The sequence below is a fragment of the Lissotriton vulgaris genome, chromosome 3_1, assembly GCF_964263255.1.
Source record: "Lissotriton vulgaris chromosome 3_1, aLisVul1.2, whole genome shotgun sequence".
NCBI classification, from domain to species: Eukaryota; Metazoa; Chordata; class Amphibia; order Caudata; family Salamandridae; genus Lissotriton; species Lissotriton vulgaris.
The window spans coordinates 952835777-952854318 of NC_141689.1; the positions used below are offsets into that span (position 1 = coordinate 952835777).

At 46.7% G+C, this 18542-nt stretch overlaps 1 protein-coding gene across 2 annotated transcripts in view; it reads left to right on the forward strand.

Moving 5' to 3' along the window:
• Window positions 1-18542, forward strand: part of GKAP1 (G kinase anchoring protein 1) — an 863343-nt gene that overhangs the window by 423009 nt on the left and 421792 nt on the right. For both annotated transcript variants that reach the window (XM_086961315.1, XM_086961316.1), the window contains exons 5-6: window positions 1254-1383; window positions 1471-1493. In XM_086961315.1, coding sequence (XP_086817441.1) covers window positions 1254-1383; window positions 1471-1493 — 153 coding nt within the window. The remainder of the gene's footprint in view (window positions 1-1253; window positions 1384-1470; window positions 1494-18542) is intronic.

Consider the following 18542-nt stretch of genomic DNA (forward strand, 5'->3'; position numbering starts at 1 on the left):
ACCAGTTTATCAATATTGGCTACCAGATTGACTTCTAAATATATTGAAGTCTCCACCTTATAGAATCTTGTATTTTACATTGTATAGTATAGGCTGTATCCTATCAGTATCTGTGAGTTTCTATATGAAGGATTCTAAATTTATAGCAAACAGGACTGCCAGCTCTATGTGTTATCTTTATGCTTGTTGATTCTCTCCCCTTAATATGTATTTTGACTTCTGGTTGGCTATAAATAAATACATTTATTAAGCGATCTCCAAACCCCATACATTCCTTACTCTCCATATGGTTGTCTTATACATCACTGGTACCAAGATCCGATGCCTTTAACTGCCTGAGTTTGGTATTTTTCTTTGTGTGTGCTTAATTAAAAAGGTGGATAGAATAAAACAAATCGATTTATTGGATATCCCATTTAATGAGAAGGGATAATTACTTAGTTGTAATCCTCGTTCACTATCATGTTTACTTAAAATTAATTTGTGAACATCTCACCCTCTGCCCAGGCAACAATGAAAGCGGATGAGGTGGTCTATTTTTAAGATCCTCATACCCTCTCTAAGCTTGACAGTAACCTTCCTAGCAACTGACTCGGCAATGCTACAAGGTCACCCTCATTGTCTTCAAGCATAGTGCAATTTTGTAACTGTAACACAGTGAAGGTGCTGACCTACTGTGTGTTTTGTAAATTAAGAGTTATATACACTTACTGCAGAATTATTGTCTATAATGTTCATTTGGATATCTTAAAATAAAAGAAAGTGTGCCTTTAGATAGGTAAATGTTTCGAAACAAGTTTTACCTTGGAAATTTTCAGGCATTCCGCGGAGGGGCATATATAGTCATTTCCTATGAATTCAATCAACATTCTATGATGGAGAGCTAAGATTACTTACAAATGACCCTCCCTTCAGTGTATCTGAAATCTGTTTCAGGATGACCACAGTACCAACTTCTTGAAAACACACTCTTCAGAGGTGTATTTTCTTTAAAAAGACATCTTGTGTAATCCAGTTGTATTAAGCTTAATGTCATATCAAAATTGTAAATAAATCACATATGTTTTTTTATCGAGCACCAAGCCAGACTACATGCTTAGGGGGAAATGTCTTAATAATGCAGATTTTATTCCTAGTTTAAAAAAAGACATTTTTTGAATATGTTCTAGCAACGCATTGTTGCTTAAATAGCAGAAAAGATATATTGAAAGAAAAAGGTTGAATTAAGCAAATATATATTTTTTCTCTCCAAGGAACACAACAGTACTGGTAATGCTTCTCCCCAGTCCAAGGGTCCACACAAGAAAGAGAAAAAAAAGAATCAAGGAAAAGATAAGCCTACCACGGTGGCACTCAAGGACTTCCAGTCTGAAACCAATATGGGTATTGTTCTCCAAACAGTACAGCTAATTTCCTTTGCCACATTCAATTATATGTAATCTTCATTAGTCTTTTTTCTATCTCTTACAGATCATCTCGGTAAAAAGGAAGAGGTAAGAGGTCTCCAAAGTATGTAATATATGCCACTTCTGAACATGTTAACTTTTACCTTATTTGATTAATATTGCAATGGCAACTTCATAACACACTCAAAAGCTTTCACTGCAGTTTTACTGGCTGTATGTTTTAGGATTTTTACTGGCTGCTTTTTTTAGACATAAACTCCTTGTATATTTGTAGCAGTAAAATGACAAATTGTGCTTTAAGATTTCAAAACCTCAAAAACGAGTTCTTTGGACTTTGGCAATATTAATGAGACCATGGTACACTGATTTCCTTTAACTTTTAGTTGGTGCCAGTTCATACTTTTAACTTACTCCAGTATTGGAACTTTCATAGATTCCCATTGCTTGTATCATTCCCCGTCGTCGGAATGGGAGCCTCGGTAATAATATATATATATATATATATATATATACCTAGGTAAATACACCCTAATAGGTGTAAAAAAGTAAAAAATGAGGCCTAGGCCTCATTATCTTTTGTAGCCTATTGGTGTCATTATGTAAAAAGACCCAAAGTCACCTTAGCAACCAATCAGATCAGCCTCACCCTGTAGAACCTTCCTGAGAAAGCTCAGAGCCTCAGATTTTCTACCGCATCGTTGGTGACAGGGAGTCTCCTTAGAGCTCTGCTCTAACTTCTACTTGAGGTACTATTTAAACAGTTTTTCTGACAGGATTTCTTTCAAACTTGTCATGGCTGATAAGGAAAAGAGCCTTTTCAGGTCTTGTGCCACTTGTGGCAAAAAACGACTTTATGCTGAAGATCAACATAATGACTGTATATTCTGTCTATACCCAGACCATAAGGTAGAGGGGTGTAGTATATGCAGGAGGATGCCAGTGAAAACCCTCCGTGATCGTGAAGGAAGGCTACTTCTGTGGCTCAGGAAGTTGGAAAGGAGGGAAATAGTCGTTTCTGGTGATGAGGAAGATGCCAGATCATCATCTTCTAAGACATCTTTGAAGAGGGGTGGATCATCTGTGGAGGTTTCAACTGAACCCCCCTCAAAGGCTATGCGTGGGACCTCTGATAGGTCTGGCAAGCCAGGGCCTAACGAATCTCCTCACGCGAGTGTAAAGGAGAGGGAAAGGCAAGCACCACAGGGGCAAAAGGCTAAACTGGATGAGAGCTCGGCTGGGCCTCCCCACCAGGAAAAAGTAGCCAAGTCCTTCAAAAAAACGACTGTGGAGGCCTCTACAGTGGTCAAGAAAGACTCTAAAACATCTGAGGTGAATTTTTCCCCTCAGTCGTCGACGAGCCATCCAGCGACGACGAGGACGACAACGACGAGAGCGTCGACGAAGACTTCGGCGATTCAGTCGACGAAGACTGGATCGACGACAGCGTCGACGACGATAACCACGTCGACGGTTACCACCTCGTCGACGAAGACCATCCCGTCGAGTATGACTATTCCGTCGACGGTGGCAATCTCGACGACGATCGCGTCGACGACGACGAGCCCGTCGACGAGGACGGTTCCGTCGACTATCCCGTCGACGATGATGAGCCCGTCGACGACGACAGTTCCGTCGACGATTCCGTCGACGGTGAAGGGACTCTTGTCGACGGTCCCGTCGACGACGATTCAAAATAAGGAGAATGTGGATTTGTTTTCAACGCCGTCGACGGCAGGTGCTGCAGAAAGCATCAGAAAGAGGAGGATAACTCCAGATATGACTTCACCTAGAAAGGTGCCTTCATTACCTCCAGCCCTTTTGTTGGATGAGGAGGACTACTCAGAGGAGGAGAATGAGATGTATGGGGATGCATACAGTCCATCTCAGTTAAATCTAAAATACCATGATTCGGACTTGGATGAGGAGTATTATTATCAACAGGAACAGCGACCTCAAAGACAGGTCCCATACCAGGAAACCCAACCACAGCAGGGCATGGTAACGATGCCTATGAGTCTTTTGACAGACTTAAGGGCAATGCTGGAGGAGTATAGGAGCAGGCAAGGGTCGCGACCAGTGGAAGGTCAAGCGCAGGTTCAACCGCAGGTGGTGGCAGCTCAGTCAGTACTGCCTGCACAGGAGGAATATGAGAGGGAATATCCTCGGCAGACGCATGTCCAAGTTGATACCTCGGATGAGGATGAAACAGGGCAGAACCAGGATCAAGACCCTGATAACGAATGGAACCAGTATATAGCTCCGGATCCGGCTTCACCAGTGCCAGACCCGGTCGATTCGCCTCCGGCAGATGTAGGAGGTTTCTTCAGTTTGATGGAAAGAGCCACAGCACGCTTTAATCTAGCAATGCCTACAACATCTACGGATTGTTTCTTGTACGATTTTAAAGAGGCATACCATAAGGCGGTGCGTTCGATTCCCATTGTAGAACACATATGGGAGGAAGGAAAGAAGGTGATGCAGTCCCCAGCGACGGTCATTCCAACTCTTCCGCGCTTGGAGAAAAAATATAAAGCTCCGGATGACAGTCCCGCCTGCTTGATTGGACAACCTAGACCAGACTCGGTCATATCGCAGGCGGCGCAAAAGAAGTCGTGGAATCCTTCGGCCACCCTCACAACTCCACCAGACAAGGAGGGTAGAAGGTTGGACAACGCGGGGAAGCGTTTTTCGTCGATGGCTAGCTTATTAGTCAGAGCGGCGAATGCATTGGCGATCCTAGCAAGATACGACCGCCAGATGTGGAGTGATGTGGCACACTATGTGGACCTTCTAATGGATGATTCTAGAGCCGAAGCACAGAAACTGCTAGAAGAAGGGCAACGTTCCTCTTCGGAAATGATAGACTGCGCGATGGACATCGCCACCATCTCTTTCCGTGCTCTGGGCAGCGCGGCGGTTCTTCGGCGACAAGGGTGGCTGCGAGCGACTTACTTCCGGCCAGAGGTCCAGAATAGGATTTTGGACTTGCCCTTTGATGGGGACATGTTATTTGGGAAACATGTCGATGAGACCCTACAGGGTATAAAGAAAGACACAGAGACAGCAAGGGCTCTGGGAAACCTACAATATAGGAGAACACCGTTCCGTGGAGCACGAGGAAGAGGTTTCACTTCACCAAGAGGAGGTTATCAGCAGCAGCGATACTCGCAGCAGTCGCAGTCGTACAGACCTCAGTACGGCAATCAGTACTATCAGCGACAGTCGCAATCCCAGTCTTTCTCTCGTCAGAACGCTCGTGGACGACAGGGGCGTCAGGGCAAGGACGCTGGCAAGCGTCAATAGCGGCCTCCTGACTCTTCCAACTGTTCCTCCGCTTCTGGGATCTCCAGTGGGCGGCAGGATATCACAACATCTGAGCAGCTGGGAAGATATAACATCGGATCAGTGGGTATTGAACATCATCCGAAATGGGCATACACTAGAATTCCAGGCATTTCCACCTACAAGAGCTCCCCACGCCACTACTTCGAAACATCTAAACCTTCTACAAAAGGAAGTTCAACAAATGCTTCTGAAGGGGGCTATCCAGCGTGTTCCCCTATCACAAAGAGGAGAAGGTTTCTATTCAAGATTTTTTCTGATCCGCAAAACAAAACAAAAGTGGCGTCCTATCCTGGACTTGAGGGAGCTCAACACCTATCTCATGAAGCTGTCGTTTCGGATGATTTCACTTCAGGACATATTGTGCCTCTTGAACCCAGGCGACTTCATGGCAACATTAGACCTGAAAGATGCCTATTTTCATATCCCGATCCATCCAGCTCACAGACGTTTCCTTCGCTTTACAGTAGGCAAGAGTCACTTCCAGTTCATGGTGCTCCCATTTGGATTAAAGTCCGCTCCTCGGATATTCACAAAAGTGCTGGCCCCGGTAGCAGCATTTCTGAGAAGACAGTCGCTGGAAGTATTCCCGTACTTAGACGACTGGCTGCTGAAGGCTCCAAGCTTACAAGAGGCATCAAAAGCAGTGAACACATGCCTAAACCTCTTTATTCATCTGGGTTTACAACTCAACAAGGAGAAATCGGTTCTTCAACCGGCAGGTACGGTGAAATTCTTAGGAGCGATACTCGATACTCAGGTGTGCAAGGCCTTCCCATCGGAAGAGAGACAGATGAAACTCATGTCGTCAGCCACTCGTTTGCAGAAGAAATGTTGGATAACAGTCAGGATGTACAAATCTCTTCTAGGGTCGATTTCATCCTGTATTCAATTGATTCCGCACTGCAGGCTGCGAATGCGCCCCTTGCAGGAAGAACTGGACCTTCAGTGGAGACAAGTGGATGGGTCGTTCGACGACAGGGTGACGGTTACCCAGCAGATGAAACGGTCGGTTTCATGGTGGATGAAGAGATCTCACCTCACTGTAGGACTCAGTTTCAGGGCTGCACCGGCTCCTCACGTCATTACCACGGACGCTTCTCTTCAAGGTTGGGGAGCGGTCATGCAAGACCTCCAGGTCAGTGGTCACTGGACTCTGGAAGAACGTCGCTTACATATCAACGTTCTGGAGCTAAGAGCTATTCGATTGGCGATGTTGGCTTTCCTTCCAAGGATTGCAGATTCGGCAATCCTGGTGCGGACGGACAACACCACCGCAATGCATTAAGTCAACAAGCAGGGAGGCACAAGATCGCCACTGCTTTCACAGGAAGCCCAAATACTGTGGGAATGGGCGATATCGCAGAACATCACGCTCGTGGCAGAACACCTTCCAGGAGTATGCAACACAAAGGCGGATACACTAAGCCGCCTGAGAGCAGTCTCGCACGAATTGGAGAGCACAGTGGTCAAGGACATCTTCCGTTGGGGGACCCCAGCGATCGACCTGTTTGCAACACCAGGGAACAAGAAATGTGCTGGTGTTATGCAAGCAGGGAACACCATCGAGGGTCACTGGGGAATGCCCTTTCGATGTCTTGGTCAGGCGCGTTTGTTTACGCCTTTCCGCCATTTCCCCTGATTCCTCGAGTCCTCAAGAAGCTCAAGATGGACAGGTGCAGGATGATACTAATAGCGCCTGCCTGGGCTCGCCAGTTTTGGTACACGGAGTTGCTTCTTCTATCAGAGACACAGCCCATTCATCTGCAACCCAAACAGACACTTCTGTCAATGTACAACGGCCAGGTTCTTCACCCGAACCCGAGCTCGCTTCAATTAACAGCTTGGCTCCTGAATACAGAGAGTTTAAGGATTTAAACATCTCAGAAGAATGCAGAAACATCTTGGCACAGGCACGAGCTCCTAGCACTAATAAGACATATAGAGCGAAATGGAAGAGGTTCTATTTGTGGTGCCAGAGAGAAAAAGTACATCCATTCTCTTCAGCTCCGCATCAACTCTTGCCATACATTCTATCGTTGGCACAGGCAGGCCTGGCTCATGCTTCTATCAAGGTCCACTTGGCAGCTATTTCCAGATATAGAAGAACGAGATCGGGCCCTTCTCTATTATCAGCAAGAGTAATAAAACAATTCCTGAAAGGACTGTTTAGAGATTTTCCGCCAGTTAGGCCACCACCTCCGGTGTGGCACTTGAATGTGGTCCTGGCTCAACTGATGAGATCGCCATTTGAGCCAGTACATAAAGCGGACCTAAAGTTCCTATCGTGGAAAGTGGCGCTTCTTTTGGCACTCACCTCTGCAAGGAGAGTAGGAGAGCTTCAGGCTTTAACTATCAAAGAACCCTTCTTGCAGTTCAAGAATGATACATTGATCCTACGAATGAACCCCAAGTTCATTCCGAAGGTACCGACAGACTTTCATCTTAACGAACCAGTGGTTTTGAAGTCTTTTTTTCCTCGACCTTCAACCCAGGCTGAGAGAACACTTCATTCTCTGGACGTTCAGAGATGTTTGAAATTCTATCTACAACGCACAGCTGGATTTCGAAAGACACCCCAGCTGTTTGTGGCTTTCGGAGCCCCAAGGAAAGGATTTCCATTGTCAAAACAAGGGATTTCTAGATGGATAACAAGTGCGATCCGGTTCTGCCACCAGGCGGCAGGCAAGCCTTTGCAAGGACAGGTGAAGGCACATTCCACAAGGTCTATCTCAGCATCAACAGCGCTGTTTGCTGGAGTATCCATAAAGGATATTTGCAGAGCGGCCACCTGGAGCAGTACGCACTCATTCACGAGACACTACTGCCTGGAGGCGGCTGCAAAGGAGGATTCGGCTGTAGGACAGGCAGTCCTGAGAAATCTCTTCCAATAAGAGGTGAGCTTTCCTCTCTTCCCTCCTCCTGTTTTTTCAAACATTTCGTTTCTTATGCTTTGTTACTGCTTTATGGTTGTTATAATCTGTGATGTCATTAGTTTATAATGATTCTGTAACTGTGCACGAAATGTTTGAGGTATGCGAACTGCTATCTACTCTGATACAAGCAATGGGAATTTATGAAAGTTCCAATACTGGAGTAAGAAACAAGTTACTTACCTGTAACTTTAGTTCTCCAGTATTGGTAACTTTCATAGATTCCCATGTGCCCACCCGCCTCCCCTGGGAAAGCTCACTTTAGGGCTAGGTGATTATGTGGCAAACCAACGGCTGCGAAAATCTGAGGCTCTGAGCTTTCTCAGGAAGGTTCTACAGGGTGAGGCTGATCTGATTGGTTGCTAAGGTGACTTTGGGTCTTTTTACATAATGACACCAATAGGCTACAAAAGATAATGAGGCCTAGGCCTAATTTTTTACTTTTTTACACCTATTAGGGTGTATTTACCTAGATATATATATATTATTACAGAGGCTCCCATTCCGACGACGGGGAATGATACAAGCAATGGGAAACTATGAAAGTTACCAATACTGGAGAACTAAAGTTACAGGCAAGTAACTTGTTTCTTCTCACCACCGAAGGATCATTCACCCTTAAAAATAGATGCAAAGGTTTTCACTGTTAGTTTATTAAAAAAATCCGGTGGGAGGTAGAGTGAATTCTTAACAAGGACATAGTAACTCCCCATGTCATATCAAGCTGAATAATAATAAAGAATTAAGTCTTTTTTGATTGCCTGTCATTGCATGTGACTTAATATCAAAAAGAATCCCATATGCTAGTGTGGTTGAGGCATGATGCAAGTGGGGCTGCATTTACATCTAGGCTTTGTTGCAAACTAAAGAGAAAAATATGCACAAGCCCATGCCCACTTGCCTGCCTTTCCTGTGGTACCTTTTAACCTTATAGCTGTGTGTTTCCAAAAGATATTTGGTCACAAAACCGTACAGGGGCACTCCTTGTAAGTGATCACAGTAAAGGCTTCTTGTTTAGACTTGTTGAATTTTATTCATTCAAAAGAAAAAAGTTCATTTTCTTCACTTAATTCTTATTTCATTTCAGATATTTCAAAAGCATCATGAAATTATGGGTTTTGAACATATTCCAACCTCCAATGCATTTCGAGCGGGTTGTCCGCTCTTCATCAGGGAGTGCATTCTAAAATAGATACAATGCAACCAATGAATTCAGGTTCAACACGAAAGTATACATATTATAGGTACATTAATACAATTATCATCACTCTATAGTAAACAACACTTCTATGATACGATGTGACTAGTGTGCTGGATTGACCTTATGACCCAAGTGAAAAACGTGCTATGTAAAAATGCTACAACAGGTCAACTACTCACGTAATCAGATTGTCGAGATTGAGGTAAGTCTGAAAAAAGTTATCGGAATCGCGTGTCAGACAATTAGAGGGCTGACATTTAAGAAAAGAACTCGACTCGCGCTTCGAGAAATAACCAAAGCGCTTCAAAAAGGCAGCGTAACGCTTTCAGGACTTCTTACCTGAATATAGATGAAAAACGCGCGTTCAGTGAATCGTCCGGTACACCGTGGGCGGTGATGTTAGTAACGATCGGGTTGCCGATTTAAACGCGAGTGTTAGAGTAAATAGTAAACATAGTAAGACGGACTGGAGTAAACAGTCACGTGATCAAGAGCCAAAGGGTGGCGGCCATCTTAAGGTGGTAAAATACCAGCGTATAGAGTTATAATACTAAGTGCAAAGTTTCAAATCTGTCAAAATATAAAATAACAAATAAAGAAAATCAAATTGAGGCATCACATGTTCAGAAGGTAATGAGCAATATAAACAATATTCAGAGAATATTATAAATAGCAAACGAATTCGGTCCGTTCATTTAAACCATTCGGTTTTAGAGCCTGTAAGTGATAAATCCAGTAATTCTCTCTGCGCAATAGTTCTTTGTTGTTATCTTTTCCCTCAGTTTTTTCAACAATTTCCAGTATGAGGAACCTTAATTGCGCAATGTTGTGTTTAAATTCAAGGAAGTGGATAGCCACAGTGGATTTAGCATTCTTAGTCCTAATATTGGATTTATGTTCATTGATGCGCAAACGAATTTTGCGTTCAGTTTTCCCTACATAGATTTTCCCGCAGGGACATTTTAGAAGGTAAATTACGTTGTTGGTTTCACAAGTGGCTGATACTTTTAGTTTGATTTCCTGACCCCGCATGAGGTGATGAATAACATTTCCACGAATGATGTTATGGCAGTTTTGACAGTTCAAGCAAGGCATCGTGCCTGTGTACGTCTTTTTTTCTTGGTTCTTTTCTCTTGATGATTTCTCCTAGGTTTCTGTTCCTAGTGTAAGCAAATAGTGGAAGTTCAGTGAATGAGTTTTTAAAGTCAGGTTCCATGGTTAGCATTGGCCAGTATTTATTGATGATTTTTTTAAAAGTCTGACTAGACGTTGTGAACTTCGTGACTACCACCATCCTGGTGGTTTCTTTTCCTTTGCTTTTAGTTAGAGTTTCATTCCGTGTGATTTGTTGACATTTTAGGGACGATTTAGCAATGATGGTTGCAGGATATCCTCTTTTACTGAATCTGTCAGACATTTCTTTAATTCTTTGTTCAACTTTATGTTCATCAGATACAATTCTTTTTATCCTCAACATTTGAGATGTGGGTAAGTTATTCTTTATAAATAATTCACTAAACCAAAAAAACTTTTTTCTAAAACTGGAGGTTGTGCACTTGTCCTACTTGTTTGTACCTTTTAACCTGCCAAGTGGACGGGGTCACTTTGCTGGCTTTCTAAGATGAGTGCTATAGTATACACATTTATTTTAACATATTTTTTATTTTGAGTCTTTCCGTAGACATTTTCAGCAGGTGTATGACTGAACAGTGTTATCAGGGTTCCTCAGTTCACTCCACAGGCACCAAGAAATTAAGTACCTCTGGATTTTGGCATGTATACTCCTGCATCAGCACTACATTGGCATTGTATATTGTGCCTTAGTCCTATCCAGCTACTCTGTAGCGACATCCTTTGTGCAGCACTCGTAATTTAGGCTTTTAGGGAGGTGAACTGCTGTTTTTTTAAGGATCTTTCTGTATCCAGGATATTGAGAACATTTCAAGATCTACCTTAGTCTTTGATAGTTGAAGGGACTTTGACAGATCTTGTTCTGAAAGACACCTGTCTCTGGGTACCACTTTGTTTAGTATTGTCTGGGCAGTTAGTGGTTTAGGCTTCTCTGATTCACACTAAGCACCAACTTTCTGTCTCTGCTGCCAGAGCAATTCAACTGATTTGCAAATCCTCCAGTGGGAGGTATCCTTATGTTTGGACTAGTACTCTTCTGTAACATGTATTCTGAATGTGCTCAATGCTTTATTAAGATGTAAGCTACACTTGCATTGGCATCCTTTTGTTATAGTTTTATCTTGCCACTGGCCCCCCAAGTCTTTGTAGAGGTAGGGGTTCAGATTGTAATGGCAGACAAGGTATTGGCAAGTTTCATTGTGAAAATAATGAAGTAAAGGCAACATCAGGCAAAATAAACAGGGCAGTAAAACTCATTTCTGATGAGGACTCCAGACTAGAACTTGAATACAACCTGGGAATATACACCAAATAATACACCAAATAATATGCGGTGCCCTGCTACTGAGTTTGGGGGTGTAGTCATACGGAGTTCATGGGCTATCCCACTGAGGCACTATGTTGAGCAGTGCCCACACAAATTATGTGACTGGAGAAGTGAGCCATGATTATTGGTGAATGTGCCTGAAGTAGAGCGGTGCTTCTGTACCTCTGGTGCTCTGATCTAGCTGATGCCCAACAGTGGGTCAGAGATGGTAATGTGCTCATTGAAATACTTTCTGCTCTCATGCTTGGAGGAAGTGGTGTCTCAACTATGAGCAGGGGATTATCTAGCTGCAAATATTGATGTAGAGGAATTCAGGAAAATATATACTTCTTTGCATCACTTCTTGCCCCTTATGTAGTCAGCGATACTCCTAAAGCGGCGGCCATCTTCATGTGGTGTGCTTTTCCTTGTTGTGTGCTGAGGCTCTTCCCTCCAGTACTATATGAAATGATCTCATAACCTGAAGTTAGACCATTTCTTTGTTCCTTCCTTAGCCGTGTAATGACTGTATGATTTAATTGAGACAATAGGATTCAGCCTAGCCCACTCATCAAACCAAACTGTTTGCACTATATTTTGGGACGCAAACTTGGCTTGATCCTAGGAAGCCAAATTAACAAAGAACCTGTCATTAGACCCCCCCTCCTCCCCCTTAAACATCTGTTAAATGCAAACTGGGAAATGAACAAGCCCTTTCTCTTGAATTCCTTTTTTGTGGAATCAGAGAAACTGAACCAACACAGAGACAGAAGGAAGTCAGACTTTGAAATTAAAGTTGTGATAATTCTAAACCAGTTTAATTTATCAGGCCCTTCGTGGTCAATGATACTTGCACTTTATAATGCACCAGAACATTTTCGAATACAAACTGCTAATACAGCATACACACTTTAGTTCTCTACAATATTCAGTAGTTGATTGTAGAGCATACATTGATAAATTAATTCCTGATTTAAAAAAAATTATGTTCTTGTTGCGCATCCAGTAGACAAAACACATTCAATCTTCTCAAAATGGAAACCAGGGTAAAAGTTCCCTGTAATTTGTCTTTTACTACTAAGGCATAATAGTTTAGTGTAGATAGAGAAGCCTACAGGTCTTGTATTAATGATTGCTGGAACAAGAATATAAATACAAGACTATGCCAAAGAGAATGTTCAAGTGATTAGAGGCTTTCAGATATTGAGCTAGTACTTTGGCATTGTAGTCATAAGTGTCATGACAATGATGCTACTTTTAGGAGAGCTACTACTAAGGACGGGACCAATTCATTCACTAATCCAGAATTTACCAATAAATATTTGATGGAAACACGAGCTGAAAATGTACGAAGATCTGAATTGTTATTAGTATAGGGTTAGGTTTATGGTTACCTTTGTTTGTCTGTTGCTTAGATAGCTGAGAGACTTACCGGTATTCTGCAGTAAAAAGGCAGGTTGCAACGTTTCCAGGTTGAAGGCTACATTCTTTGTGGTGAATAGATTGGAAAAAAAATTGTATTCATGTGTTTAAAAAAATCTGTAATGAGCACTGCATGTGGTTTTTTAACTTACTGCATTAGAGAAGATAGCTAGCTAGTTTTCTAAATTATTTAGATTCATGCTATCCACCTACTTTCTCATCTGATTTTGCTATTGAAGCTGTTCTCCAGAATGTAATTTACCAAAAATGACTGATGCTTTTTTGACTGTTAAGTAAATGCACATCATCAGAAGAACTTGCTGATGCCATTAAAGAAATAAACATGGTAAGGCACCTGGGCATTATATTTTAGTAGCAGAAATCTACAACATGTTTACAGCTGTGCCTTTCCCATATGTCTCAAATCTGTTTCTCTTTTGTTAGCTCAGGTGAGAACACCGATGATGTTGTGCTGTAAACATTATAAACATGTCTGCACTAAAATGAAACTGTTGCATTAAATAGAACTGTATTTTCTGTAGTAGGGGATCTCTGTGTATAGTCATAATCTAGTGAATAGTCCCGCCCATGTGCGTGGACCCCGGCAATCAAAAATAATCTCTTAAGTTGTCAAAATAATGCAGAAACTGCAAAGACACTTAAGAGAGAATTTAAAGACAAATAATGCAGCCTATATCCACAGGCTACACTGTCCAGTACTTCAACTAGAAATTCCACCAAAAAAACACCACACACAACACAGCCTGCCAGTTTCTACCATAGAGAAACTTGCCTCCCCCAGTCAAAGACTCTGGAATGATAGAGAGGAAGGTAGGGACAGACAAGCCCCATAGGCTGCCATTATGTGGCTTAAATAGGATACTGTGCCTTTAAGAGAACTTTCCAGAACTTCTCCCAGTATCCCAGAATCCATAGCAGGTCCCTCTACTTTCAGTTCTTTTTTCCGGCTCCTGCTTACAGGACCCTGGCATTGAGCTCTCCCTTGTTTCAAGGGTTTATTGGATTTTTTGGCACTTTTGCGTTCTAAAAGTGTTGCAGTTTACTTCTTGGTGTTCTTTCTCTTTTTTGTGCTGTTTTAGGCGTTTTAGGGCTCTAAAATGCCTGGCCTTTTTGATAAGTCAATCAATCAATCAATCAGTGACACTTATAAAGCGCGCTACATACCCGTAGGGTCTCAAGGCGCTGGGGGGGGGGGGGGTGCCGCTACTGCTCGAACAGCCAGGTCTTCAGCTTCTTCCTGAAGGAGAGGTGGTCTTGGGTCAGGCGCAGGTCGGGAGGGAGGGAGTTCCAGGTCTTGGCGGCCAGGTAGGAGAAGGACCTTCCTCCTGTAGTCGCTCTTCGGATGCGGGGGACGGCGGCGAGGGCGTGGTTGGCTGATCGGAGGTGGCGTTTGGGAGCGTAGAAGTTGACTCGGCTGTTGAGGTAGCTCGGGCCTTGGTCGTGTAGGGCTTTGTGTGCGTGGGTGAGGAGGCGGAAGGTGATTCTTTTGTTGACGGGGAGCCAGTGAAGGTCTCTCAGATGTCCGGAGATGTGGCTGGTTCGTGGGATGTCGAGGATGAGTCTGGCTGAGGCGTTCTGGATCCGCTGGAGTCTCTTCTGGAGCTTGGCGGTGGTACCGGCGTAGAGGGCGTTGCCGTAGTCCAGTCGGCTGGTGACGAGGGCCTGGGTGACGGTCTTCCTGGTCTCGGTGGGGATCCACCAGAAGATCTTCCGTAGCATGCGTAGGATGTTGAAGCACGCCGAGGAGACGTTGTTGACTTGCCTGGTCATGGAGAGGGAGGAGTCCAGGATGAAGCCCAGGTTGCGTGCATGGTCTGTCGGTTTGGGTGCGGTGCCCAGGGCGGGAGGCCACCAGGAGTCGTCCCAGGCGGAGGGTGAGGAGCCCAGGATGAGGACCTCTGTCTTGTCCGAGTTCAGTTTCAGGCGGCTGGTCGTCATCCACTCGGCTACCTCTTTCATCCCTTCGTGCAGGTTGGCTCTGGCGGTGGCGGGGTCGTTGGTCAGGGAGAGGATCAGCTGGGTGTCGTCGGCGTAGGAGATTATGCTGAGGTTGTGTTTGCGTACGATGGCCGCGAGGGGGCTCATGTAGACGTTGAAGAGGGTGGGGCTCAGAGATGATCCTTGGGGGACGCCACAGATGACTTCGGAGGCCTCTGACTTGTACGGTGGTAGGCGGACTCTCTGTGTTCTTCCGTCGAGGAAGGAGATGATCCATTCCAGCGCCTTGTCCTGGATTCCGATGTTGCTGAGGCGCCGTACTAGGGTGCGGTGGCAGACCGTGTCGAATGCCGCGGAGAGGTCTAGGAGGATGAGGGCCGCTGTTTCTCCATTGTCCATCAGGGCTCGGATGTCATCGGTGGCGGCGATGAGGGCGGTCTCGGTGCTGTGGTTGGCTCGGAAGCCGGACTGTGAGGGGTCGAGGGATCCGTTCGTCTCGAGGAAGGCGGCCATCTGCTTGTTGACGGTCTTCTCGATGACTTTGGCTGGAAACGGGAGGAGCGAGATGGGGCGGTAATTCTTGAGGTCGGTGGGGTCCGCTGTTGGTTTCTTGAGTAGAGCGCTGAGTTCGGCGTGTTTCCAGCTCTCAGGGAAGATGGTGGTGTCGAAGGATGTGTTGATGATGTCTCGCAGGTGGGGTGCGATGACAGCGTTGGCCTTGTTGAAGACGTGGTGAGGGCAGGGGTCGGTCGGTGATCCGAAGTGGATGGAGTTCATCGTGCAGATGGTGTCTTCGGTGCTGATCGGGGTCCAGGCGTGGAGGGTGTTGGTGTGGGGTTGTTGCTCGGTCATGGTGTGCGTTGGTTGGTTGTTGAAGCTGTTGTGTATGTCCGCGATCTTGTTGTGGAAGTATGAAGCGAGGGAGTTGCAGAGGTCTTGCGATGGGGTGATGTCGTTGTTTCCTGCGCTGGGGTTGGAAAGCTCTTTCACGATGTTGAAGAGTTCCTTGCAGTTGTGTGCGTTGTTGTCCAACCGGTCCTTGAATGCTGTTTTCTTGGCGGCGCGGATCAGCTGGTGGTGTTTCCGGGTGGCAAGTTTAAGGGAGGTCCTGTTGTCCGGTGTCGGTTCCCTTCTCCAGACTTTCTCGAGGGCTCGGCAGTTCTTCTTGGAGCTCTTGAGTTCGTCGGTGAACCATGGGGCCTTCTTGCTGCCGGGTCTGCTAGGCGGGGTCCTCAGTGGGGCGAGTTCGTCCGCGCAGTTGCTGATCCACTTCGTGAGGTTGTCGGCGGCCTGGCTGGGGTTCGCTGAGCTGGCAGGAGGGTGCTGGCTCAGGGAGGTGGCGAGCTGGTCTGCTGTGATCTTGTTCCAGCTTCTGCGGGCGGCCTGTTGCTGGTGTTGGTGGGTCGTCGTTCTCTTGAAGGTGAAGTGGACGCAGCTTGTGCCCAGCATATGGGAGGAAGAAGGCCAAGAGTGATCCCCATGATGTCTGCATCGTGTGCCTCCCTGAAGATCATGTCCCTGAGGATTGTGTCATCTGCCAGCAGTTTTCTGCTCGGACTCTGAGGGACAGACTGAAGATCAGGCTTTCTGGCCTTGAGGAGAGGCGTCTGCAGGCTGCAGGTGGGTCTGGGCAGGCTGGGAAGGTTCCCTCTGCCTCTGCTGAGGCCTCTGGGGGGCTCCCCAGGGGCAGGAAGTCCAGCAAAAGGTCCCGGTCTCCGTCGACGTCGATTGCATCGACGACTACGTCGAGAGGGATGACGGCGGTGTGCTCCCCTTCTCCCCGGGGCTCCGGGTCGAGACGGCGTGACGGCTCGACGTCGAAGATCATGGAGAAGTTGCCGTCGAAGCCAACGTCGACGTCGAGGTCTTCCTACCGACACCGACGGCGAAGTGACAAGCATCGACGCTCGCTGTCGAGGCGACACCGTCGATCGCCGTCGAGGCGACATCGCCGTCGAGGCACCGGTCTACGTCGAGGGGCTCCTCGACGTCGAGAGCATCAAGACGACGGCGTCGTTCATTGTCGAAGACGGACCGCTCGACGTCGAGGAGGCGGCGTACGACGTCGCGGAAGAAGAGGTCGGTGTCGAGGAGTTGACGTTCGACGCCGAGGAAAAGAGGGTCGACGCCGAGGAGACGGCTATCGACGCCGGATTTGAGGAAGCGTCGTTCGACGCCAGAAAAGCGACGCTCTGCGTCCAGCAGACAGCGGTCAGCGTCTAGGAGTCGGTCAGCCTCTCCAAAACGGCGCAAGAGTGATTCTAGTCCCAGAAGTCACGCTGCTTCAAGTGGAGGACGCAAGAGGAAGCGGTCACCTGCTGATGGGGCTGGCTCTCCGCACCCTTCGCCTAAAGGGTCACCGGGCTCGGTGTACTCAGAGGTGTACAGGCCATCTCGGCCCAGGACTCCGACTCCTCCTCCTGTTCCTAAGGAGGACCCTCCACCCAAACCTCCACTCCCTTCAGGAGACCCTCCACCACCTCCAGTCCCTCCGCATGGGCCCACCCCGCAGCCGAAGGTTCCTCCTCCGAGGTCCACTTCCCTGCCGTCTCTGCCCAAACCTAAACCCCGTGAGGAGCCAAGGAAGACCCCTCCACGAAAACCGACGGAGCGGCCACGGGCGGGCAGGTCTCGCTCTCGCTCTGGGAGAAGGGAGAGATCGCGACGCAGATCATCCACGAGGTCGAGACGCCGCCATAGGAGGCGCGAATCTCGCTCACACACGAGGTCCTCTGGGACCAGGGACTATTCTCCTACCCTATCGAGGTCACCGGACACGAGAGTGTCCCCGATAGATGACCTGGTGGCGTTCCATGACGTTCTTTTAAGGGGTGCTGCAAAGTTGGGCATATCCCTAACGGTGCCTACTCCGAAAACGTCAGTCATTTTTGAGACTTTACACCAAAAACACCGGTCTCGTCCTCTCCTGCCTCTGGTGCCGGGCCTGGAAGAACCGGCTATGGCCCTGTTTCTCACCCCTGCGGTGACGAGGGCGGCTCCATCAAGGTTACTGAAGAAGTACCGGGCTCCCGATTCGGATCCGGCCTTTCTGAGAACGGAACCTCCTCCTGACTCTGTCATTGTGACGGCGGCCCGCAACCAGCATGCCACCACTCCGTCCTCCACGGTTCCCCCGGATAAGGAGTCAAGGTGGATGGATTCGGCGGGGAGGAAAGTCTGTGGAACTTCCGCTACGCTACCTCCATGAAAGCTGCGAGTGCCACGGCGCTGTTGGCCCGATACGACTGCGCCCTCTGGGACTCCCTCGAGCGATTTGCAGAGCATTTACCTCGGGAGAAGCATGAGGACTTCATGGAAGTACTGAGTGAGGGGATGCTGGTGGCGAACCAGATTATTAGCGCGGCAGCGGACTCTTCCCTGTTGGCGGCTCACGGATTTTGCCACGGAGTCAACCAACGACGCCACGCATGGCTCCGGCTTACGTCCCTGTGTGAGAAGGTGGCCTGATATGCAGTGCTCACTATTCTAGTGAACACTATGTATCAGTCCAGCGACCCTTATTGATGATTGGTTGTAAGTCAACCTTATAGACCAGCTCTCCTAGTAGCATGGATACGAGCAGTCTAAGGCTAAAGACTCGAGAGGGCGTGTTAAGCCAGCTGTTTACCACACATATACCCCTTGAATACCCAGTGAAAGGACACCACACAAGTGTTATGAAAATAAACAAGATATTTATTAAGAATCACAACAGCCCTGTACTCTTTATGAGGACAGGGTACTAAGCACAAAACAAAACTCTACGAAAATACTTAAGTTGGCACAGTATATACAAATGCCCGAGGGGCACGGAAAACCATATACTCTGAAAGTTGAATGCA